Source organism: Gouania willdenowi, chromosome 15 (assembly GCF_900634775.1).
Source record: "Gouania willdenowi chromosome 15, fGouWil2.1, whole genome shotgun sequence".
Classification (NCBI taxonomy): Eukaryota; Metazoa; Chordata; class Actinopteri; order Blenniiformes; family Gobiesocidae; genus Gouania; species Gouania willdenowi.
The window spans coordinates 1,143,501-1,153,500 of record NC_041058.1 but is presented as its reverse complement, the minus strand read 5'-3'; the positions used below and the strand labels follow the sequence as shown (position 1 = coordinate 1,153,500).

The 10,000-nt window shown below is 40.7% G+C and overlaps 1 protein-coding gene across 1 annotated transcript in view; it reads left to right on the top strand.

Annotated features, from left to right (window-relative positions):
• LOC114476887 (zinc transporter 6-like) overlaps positions 1-9,737 on the top strand; it is a 17,662-nt gene extending 7,925 nt beyond the window's left edge. The window contains exon 5 of the mRNA XM_028468881.1: positions 9,691-9,737. Coding sequence (XP_028324682.1) covers positions 9,691-9,737 — 47 coding nt within the window. The remainder of the gene's footprint in view (positions 1-9,690) is intronic.
• The last annotated feature ends 263 nt before the right edge of the window (positions 9,738-10,000 follow it).

Below are 10,000 nucleotides of genomic sequence, written 5' to 3'. Positions count from 1 at the left end.
TTTTGTGCATTTTTTCTTTGGTGTCATGTGTGTTTCTGTGTGTGTGTCTTGATGCTGTTCAAGCAGAGTTTTTGTTGCACTGTTGCTGAAACACAATCTGATGATGAATCTGCAGAAATCTGTGTGTGTGTGTGTGTGTGTGTGTGTGTGTTTTCAGGTATCAAATTGTGCATTGACCAACTGTATTGGTTTCCAGTTGGTTTCAATGGATACACATCAGCGATTTGTCCCTCACACACACACACACACACACACACTGTGTCCCTGTGTAGAATCAGAGATGTATGTAAATGTGTGTGTGTGTTTGTTCCAGCTGTGTCTGAAGTTAGTTTGGTTGTTGTGAGAAACAAAGTGTTTCAGCTGCTCTTTGACTCTGGGTTCATAAACATGCCCTGAAGACTTGTGAAAAAACGTTAGAACGAAGCATCTGCTCCTGAACGCACCCACGTCTTCCATCACATCTGAAACAACAGGAAATCACATCTGAAACAACAGGAAATCACATCTGAAACAACAGGAAATCACATTTGAAACAACAGGAAATCACATCTGAAACAACAGGAAATCACATTTGAAACAACAGGAAATCACATTTGAAACAACAGGAAATCACATTTGAAACAACAGGAAATCACATTTGAAACAACAGGAAATCACATCTGAAACAACAGCAAGTCACATCTGAAACAGCAGGAAGTCACATTTGAAACAACAGGAAATCACATCTGAAACAACAGCAAGTCACATCTGAAATGGCAAGAAATCGCATTGTAAACATCAGGAAATAATGGTAAACAGCAGGAAATAAGATCAGGGACAAGAGGAGATTGCATCAGAAACGGCAGGAAGTCAGATCTGAAACAGCAGGAAATCACATAGAAAACAGGAATTCACATGGCAAACCACAGGAAATCACATTGGGAACGGCAGGACTTAATATCACAAATGGCAGGAAATCGCAGAAATCTGGTTACACTGGTATTCCTCAGTAAAACTGACTGTAATGAAGGAAAGTTCATATCGTACATCATGACAGTTCCAGGTTATTGATCCGGATCACTTTCATCCAAATCCATGCATTGCGTTTTGACTTGGACTGTTCACAGACAAAGTAAAAACATAATTATAGCCTCAGGTCTGAGGGAATTGATCCAGGGAGAAAGTCTGATTAAATGAGGAAAAATGAAATCAGAGTTTGGTGTGATTGTTTACAATAAAGATCAATAACAAACATGATGTAAGGACAGTGTTGTTTATTGTGTTCATATCTGTTTGTTTGGTCAGAGTGTGGTTGTGATATTAGCTGTGTGTGTGTTACTATGTGTGTGTGTCCCCGAGGCCCTCGGTGTTCCTGTGTTAGAACACAGCTGGTGAAGCAGTTTGTCTCATAGGGCCTTCAAAACACACACACACACACACACACACTGAACAACACATCTGCTTTGCTCTTTGACTCCATGATGATCTTCCTGAATTTTCTCTTCTTTAAAAGCACAAAAACAATGACAATATATAGCAACAAGCGGTGATAAACGGCCTTCACCACACCGCCTTCATTGCGTAACTTTCGTTACGCCGTTTTGCTGCTCTGCCTTTGCCACTCCGCCTTCGATGCCTCAAGTTCATACAAAGGCATAATATAATAGTTAATTTTATACCATCAATGCATTATTATTGATTTGTTTAGACAGAAATGTATTATTGAGATATAAACTTAAACATGTTTATGTCCACCTGAGATCAGACTGGCCCCTGATGTACAGGGCTGTGTTCATGTGACTGAGTGTAGAGAGGAAGTTAACATCATCACTTCATTATCTGTGGTGATGTTTCATTGATCACATCAACGGGGGTGGAGGGGGGGGAGGAACAGAGCCATCTGCTGCTCTGACCCCCCAGTAGAGTAATAATGAGGATCAGATTCACTCGATTTTGGTTTCATACTAACACTAAACAGATGAAATGATCAATAACTGGATTGGTTTAGGAGCAGAACTATAGACAGAAATAAGGATCAAAACAACAACTTCTACTTTACATCTACTGTGATAATTAATTAATCCCCTTGTGAGGAGGAGACTTCATGTAGTAAAGGAAACTTATCATTTTAAACACGGACATTTCTGTGAAACCTAACTTGAGTACAGCAGCCCGCCTACCTGCCTGTTCTGATTGGTCGATTTGTCTGACGGGCACCCTCATCAGCCAATAGGTTGCAGCTTAAGTATAGGCTGCGGCATTTGTGTGGATTTTTCTTAAAAATTTGCTCAATTATTGTAATGCGGCCAATAAAACAGCGTGCTTTATAACCCGGAAATGACGGTATATAGCGCAACATACAACAAAGTCATCTCAAAATGCTGAACAAAATATAAAGTCCATAGTAAGAAAGAAAGAACCCAACAAGATCCACATGAACAAGCATTTAGCGACAGTGAGAAAAAAAAAACTACCCATTTTAGGTTCAGAGGTGGAGAACATCTGGTTCCACTGGTTGTTGTTAGTGAACAGAAGGACAAACAGAATAGGATAGAAGGATAGACCATCAGAATGTTGGGCCGTGAACCATCGATCATGAACCAATATCTCCAGCGTCAAAACACCTGAAACAGAAAAGAGAACCCTCAGAGGGAGAGGAGAAGATACTGACTGCAGAAAAACATGATACAGTCGTTCCTAGTGGTTATGTTAACATTAAACTTCTTACAGCATCCTCCATGCTCTGAAATGTTACCACTACAGACAAGATTTAATCTTGTACTGGTCAAATGTAATGATCTATGAGGTGGACATCAGTGTAAATAGTGTGAAGCAGTGTGAGCAGTATGATGGTTATAGAACGAGGGACAGAAGTGGGGGGTTGTCTACAACCTGGTACAACTGTGTCTGACTGGACATCATCCCATTACATCCCATTAGAGCTATGTGTGTGTAGATGGTGGATCATGTTTGAATATAATGTTGGTGTTCTACTATATAATCTTAGTTTTCACTCCCAATTTTTATGTTTAGGGCTTTTTTCCTGGTTAGGTTAACGCTGTTATACGCTTTAGTAAATAAGTTGGTTTTGAGTTTAGCCTTAAAGGTGTAGACAGTAGCAGCCTCCCGTATTAAGACTGAGAGCTGGTTCTAAAGGGGAGGAGCCTGGTAGCTGAATGCTCTGCCTCCTGTTTTACTTCTAGACACTTTAGGAACTTCCAGAAGACCAGCAGACTGAGAGCAGAGTGATCTACCTGGACGATAGAGCACTAACAGGTCTCTATCGATATACAGAAGCTAGATCATGTAGAGCTTTGTATGCTAACAGGAGGATTTTAAACTCTATTCTAGATTTTACAGGAAGCCAATGAAGAGAAGCCAACACTGTAGAAGTATGTTCTCTCCTGTTAGTACCTGTTAGTATTCTAGCTGCAGCATTCTGAATTAACTGGAGACTTTTTAGTGAGTTACTAGGACATCCTGACAGTATAGAGGTACAATAATCTAATCTAGATGTAACACATGTATGGATTAATTTTTCAGCATCACTCTGGGTCAAGATATTCCTGATTTTATAGATATTACAGAGGTAGAAGAAGGCTGTCCTTGTGATTTGTTTAATATGAGAATTAAAGGATAAGTCAGTATCAAAAATGACCCCTAAGTTTTTTTTTTACTGTGGTGCTAGGTGACAGAGTAATGTCATCTAGAGACACTATTTACTCTGATAATTTATCTCTGAGGTGTTTTAGACCAAATAAAATCACTTTGGTTTTATCCTGGTTAAGAAGGAGAAAGTTACGACTCATCCAGGATGTGATGTCATTAAGACAAGCCTGGAGTTTTAATAACTGATGAGTTTCATCTGATTTCATTGAGAGATAAAGCTGTGTATCATCTGCATAGCAATGGAAATGTATATGTTCTCTGATAATGTTACCTAGTGGAAGCATATATAATGTAAAGAGTATTTGTCCTAAAACTGAACCTTGTGGAACTCCATGATTAACTCTGGCTGAGGAGAGATTATTAACATGAACAAAGTGGGTTCTGTCTGATAGGTAGGATTTAAACCAACCCAGCGCTGTTTCTTTAATCCCAAAAACACTTTCCAGTCTCTGCAGCAGTAGATGATGATCCACTGTATCAAACGCTGCACTGAGATCTAAGAGCACCAGAACTGAGACCAACCCTCTGTGCTGTGATTGGCTCTAAAGCCAGACTGAAAGCTCTGTATAAATTGTTCCTATGTAGGTGATCACATAGTTGACCTGTGATGACTTTTTCAAGAATTTTGTAAATAAAAGGGAGATTAGATATTGGTCTATAAATGGACAAGTCACTAGAATCAAGGGTTGGTTTTTTAAGGAGAGGTTTGATTACGGCGGTCTTAAAGGCCTGTGGTACATAACCTGTTACTAGAGATGTGTTAATCCAGTTCATCATGTTAGTGCTGATTAGTGGAAGAACATCTTTAAATAGTGGAGTTGGGATTGGATCTAAAAGACAGGTTGTTGGTTTAGAAGCACTAACTATTGAGGTCAGTTCAGACAGACCAGTTGGAGTGAAACTATGTAAATAAAAGCTGCATGTTGAGGATATTTCAGGAGATGCTTTGTTTAATAAATTATTGAGCACTCCTGCAGGGGGGACATTAGCTTTGTTTCTAATTGTTAGAATTTTATCAGTAAAGAAGTTGATGAAGACGTCACTGCTCAGGTTGACAGGAATAGAGGGTTCAACAGAGCTGTGGCTTTTGGTGAGCCTGGCGACGGTGTGGAATAGAAACTTTTTTTGAGGATATATTGTCAGGTGACCAATATCTAAACCATACGTTAGAACAAGGTCCAGGGCATGATTAAGATAATGAGTTGTTTGTTTACATTTTGTGTAAAGCTGATTGAATCTAATAGAGGTAAATAATTTATTTAGGCTTTTTTCATCATTAACGTGAACGTTAAAGTCACCTACAATAATAGCTTTATCAGTGCTCAGCACCAGATCAGTGAGAATGTCAGAGAATTCAGAGAGAAACTCTGAATATGGACCAGGAGGACGATAAACTATAACCAGTAAAGTGGGTTTTTCTATCTTGTTTTTGGAAGTACAAATTTCAAGGGAGAGGCTATAAAATGAAAATAAAACTAAATCATTCTATATTCCTATTCAATGTAGGAAGAGGGCCAGAAATTAATATTGATTTCCCACATGCCTTTAGAACATTAAAGAGAAGGTTAAACTCGTTCATTATCCGTATCGATTCATGTCGGGTGGTATTGTTCGTTCCTACATGTAACACTATTTTAGTGACAGTTACTGGCAGCGTGGGTAACATTTGATTAAGTTTAAGATAGTTTGAACTGTAGCACCTGGTATACAGTGTGTGATGGCATTTAATAATCTAATATTCCTCGTTATTGAATCGCCAATAATGAGTGATAAAGAGAATGTTAGGAGTGAGTGTGGGCCTGTTAAACTTGCCGGGAACGTCCGGCGGGTGATCACAGCTGGCTGTGGTGGAGTTTCCGTCCTTGGAGGTGACTGGTGTTGGGGCATCTGTGTGGGAACGTCTGGTGGTGCTCGGATTGTAGAAAGCTGCGGGAAAGTCTCTGTTACCAGCTCTGGTTGGTGTTGAACCGGCTCTGCTTCTAACGGCATATGGGTTGCTGATGTCTGTGGGTGATCCTCTGTCATCAGCTGGCAGTGAAGTGGTGCAGCAGTAGCATGCCTCTGGACTGCAGCTTTGAGGAGGTTTCGACGGGCTACAGAGGAGGTTTTTGGTCGGTGGGAATTGAATCCAGGTGGTGGTGGAGGCGTTATCCTGGCGGTTGTTTTGATCGGCTTAATTGGACTGAGTTTGTCCCCGTTTTCATATGAGAGAGCTTCAAAACAATTGTGGAGAGTAAGCGAAGAAGGAGGGACGCCATTTTTCATGTTATTCTGTCGTCTATGTCCACGGACAACAACCTCATGACAGTTCTGGACCCGGATTCTCCCAGGGAACTGTGTCGTTATCACATGGAATATTTTGGAGGAAGAATGACAGCGCTACAGACTGCTGTACAACTGTCTGTATATTTGGTGAGTAATTCATCTTTCTTTTTTACCTCGTTAGAAAGGCTACGAATGTCTTCCCGTAGTTTGGTAATTTCTTTGTTGGTGTTTAGTAGCAAAATGTCTTTCTCTGATGACAGGTGAGGAGCAGCGTCTTCATCGTTTGTAGATGCAGCCATTTTGCGGTACTCACAGATTCAATTTCTTGAATCTTAAGTTATCTTATCTGAACTTATGTTAACTAAATCAAACTGATCTAAACTTATCGTGATGATGTGTTTCTGGAACCAACCAGTGTTTCCAGTATAATGTGCATCAGCCTCAGTTTGTGAAAGTTGTGTCATTGTTTGTACAAAGTGCGATCAGTATCAGACAGGCTGATCGATCGGCTCGCTATCGGCTGCTCTTATGACGAGGATGTTTGCAGGCTCATGTTAGCTGTGTGTGTGTGTGTTGCATCTCATGTTTCCTCGGGGCTCTGCAGCATCAGCACTGGTTCTCCTGGGGATGCTCGTCCTCACCGCAGCAGTTCAGCTGATCAATAGAAGCTTTTAGTTTACATCTGCAGCACAAAGAGCTGAGCTGACACCGCTGCCCCTGTGTGTGTGCGGGCGCGCTCTCTCCGGTTCACGTTACGCGTTGCCGGAAATGATGGCAGTGAGCTGCTCTTTACACCTCCAGCTTTGTGTTTAACCACATCTGTCAGCAGCCTCCAAAAACAACACCATCATAAGGAATGGAACAATCTGTGATCATCTCTAGTAACAAACAGGAAAATGTTCAACTTTAAGGAAAACATGGAGCAAAATGAACCTGAAATCATCAGATGTCACCTCAGGGCATCAAATACACAAAATGGACGACAAAAAAGACGACGGAAAAAGCAAAAGTTACACCAAAAAACCAATGATAGGAAACCAAAACGACAAAAGAAAACCAGAAATTATGACAAAAACAAAGTACGATAAAAAAAAAAAAACGAAAAGGACGGCAGAAACCAAGGACAACCAAAAATCTAAAAATAATAAAAATAACTAATTGACCACAAAAATGATGACAAAAAACAAGAAGGATGACCGATAACCCAACGAGGAGAATAAAAAGACCAAAAACGACGACAAAAAACACAGATGGTTAAAGAAAATATACAAAATTCAACAAGAATGCATAAGATTGACTCCAAAAACACCAAATTAGAGCAAAATACACAAAATGATTTGGAGTACACAGGACATAGAGGTAATAGAAGGTAATGGAAAATCCTGTGACCAACTAAAGCGTGGCTGCGGTTGTTTTGATGGAGGAACGCTGCCATGTGTTGGACTTCATCAGACACTGAATCACCATTTCATCAGGTCACGGATTGTTTCACAACATCTCATACGACTGGACGTGCAACATGGAGGCGAGCATGTCTGAGGAACAGGAAGGGTTAGTGCTTCAAAATAAAAGCATTTGGTAAATGACGGCTACCGATGAGTTGGAAAATGTTGTATATGTTTACACTGTAGTTGTGTATCAATGTGTGTGTTTTTGTGAATCACTTCATGTTCTCATTGTGTTTTTACTAATGATCACCAAGTTGTCTGCTGAGCTATCACTGCACTGTATGTGTGTGCGCGTGCGTGTGTAAACCTATCCCAGCACAGGGGGCAGAAACTTCATCCCGAGTATCGACCTGCCCTGTTTTCAGGGTCACTGTGATGTCAGCGTTTGTTTGAGCTTTTAATTCAACACAACAAAATAAAACTGGGGCGCTCAAACGATGACTCGGCAACAATGTTATTGGTTTGCACGATGATGCAGCTTATTGCATGGTAAGAAGTGTCTCATATATACTGTATGAGAAGTTTCCATTTAAACAAGGATGTGTTTGATGGGAAGCATGGAACAGTTGGAACCTGACATCCCAATACTTACAAAGGGTGACAAAAAAACATAAAGGACGACAAAAAAACCCCCAAAAGAACCACAAATTATTTTTTAGTGAAGGTGCGTGCGTGCGAGACTGAGACTCTCTCCATCATGTCTTTCGTGGATTCTCGCACACACACGCACGTGCATCAGCCGCGCACATACACATACTTCGTCACAGGGTGTTGAAATGCGTGAGACAGCGCGTTAATGAGCAATTGCACAGTTATATGGTTCAAACAATGGGAAACTTGTCGGCAAAAGACTCACCAGTGGCTGATGGTTTCAAATGATCTATTCAGAGAGCTCGTGTTTGAGACGCTGACGATAACATGGTACAGCGATGGAGACGGAGGAGGAAGTGGAGTTCATGACCCGCGATTTAAAGGAAGTTTGAGATCACGAGAATAATTTTAAATAACCACGAAATATTAACTTAAATAACTTTTAGCAGTACAGAAACATTTTTAATATTGACCTTTTTTAAACCCAAACAAACTGCGACACAGTGACGTCATGAACCTGTGACTCGGAACCGGATGTAGCGCACTCTATACCGAGAGGGAGCCATAATCTTAAAATTAAACATTTTGAACGTTTTGCAACACCAAATTTCTCCAAAATGGAGCATGCACACACTTGGGCTATGTGGAAGCCATTGACAATAGTATAGATATACTGTATGAGACATTTCCATTTAATAAAGGATGTGTTTGATACATTAGTCCTTTCATGTGTTTTGTGTTTCCACTTCTTGTTTGGATTCAGTTTTAATAGAGCGCTTGCTCACAGCTTCCTGTTCCTCCCTGATACTAAGGTGATGCTAATGGTGGTGCTAGAGGTGGTGCTAGGCTGACAGTCAGAGGATTTGGCCTCACAGTGAACTTTAAAGGCAGTTTAACACCTGAACAGCAAGCGTCTGTGGTTGAAGAGATTTTCTCACATTCTGTCACTCCTTCAGGTTCCCTCTGTTCACCTGTCCATCCATCCATCCATCCATCCGTTCATCCATCCGTCCATCCATCCTCCCCCACTCCTCCCTGTCTCTGTCTCTTTGTCTCAGTCAGGATTAGCACACGTCAGGTTGGCCAACATGGATGTTAGTGATGGGAAACAAAATGTTCCAGTGACACAAAGCTGCTCTAATTCTACTCTTCATCCTCAGCCTGACGCTAGCTCTCAGCACTCCATTGATTGATTGGTTTGTGGGCTAACGAGCTAACGAGCTAAAAGGTTGGATAGATGACACCTGGTTTACCCGAAGCTTGTCTAATCTTCCAGATCTTCGTCTTTATTACGCCTCAGAGGCACGAGTTGGAGACAGTGACAGGTTGCTACATGCTAAGCTAACCCAAACATGTGGGACAGGTCGGTACGTGCTAAGCTAACCAATCATGTGGGACTGGTTGTTACATGCTAAGCTAACTCAAACACGTGGGACTGGTTGCTACATGCTAAGCTAACTCAAACATGTGGGGCTGGTCGCTACATGCTAAGCTAACCAAACATGTGGGACTGGTCGCTACATGCTAAGTTAACCAAAAATGTGGGAATCCAGACAACATGACACAACACAAAAACTGACAAACAATAAACAAAAACAAACCAGAAGACAAAAAGGAAATAAAAGAGAAGCTGTTTTCCCACCCTTTCCCTGTAATGAAAGTTTTCCTTTCTGGTTCTGCTGTGGACGTTTCCTGATGTTTGCATCAACCAATCACTGATGTTTGTCTGTGCTTTCAGCGCTCACTGCCTACACCTACCTCACCATCTTCGACCTGTTCAGGTAAGCCCCGCCTCTCTTTATTCTTAAGGTACATAGAACGCACTGCAGAATGTCAGATAAAGGAAGAGAAGGATTAACTCAGACTTTGTCAGGGTTCAGCCAAAATCAAGGATTTTTTTGTTTTTTTAAATATTTCATTGTAGTCTTTGAAAATTATTTTTAAAATGCAGGTATGGCTTTAAAATGACAAAGGTGTTTAATATTATAATAAATTGCACTTTTTGCTTTAATAAATTTGATGTTTTTCTCATAGATTTTTCTTCTTAA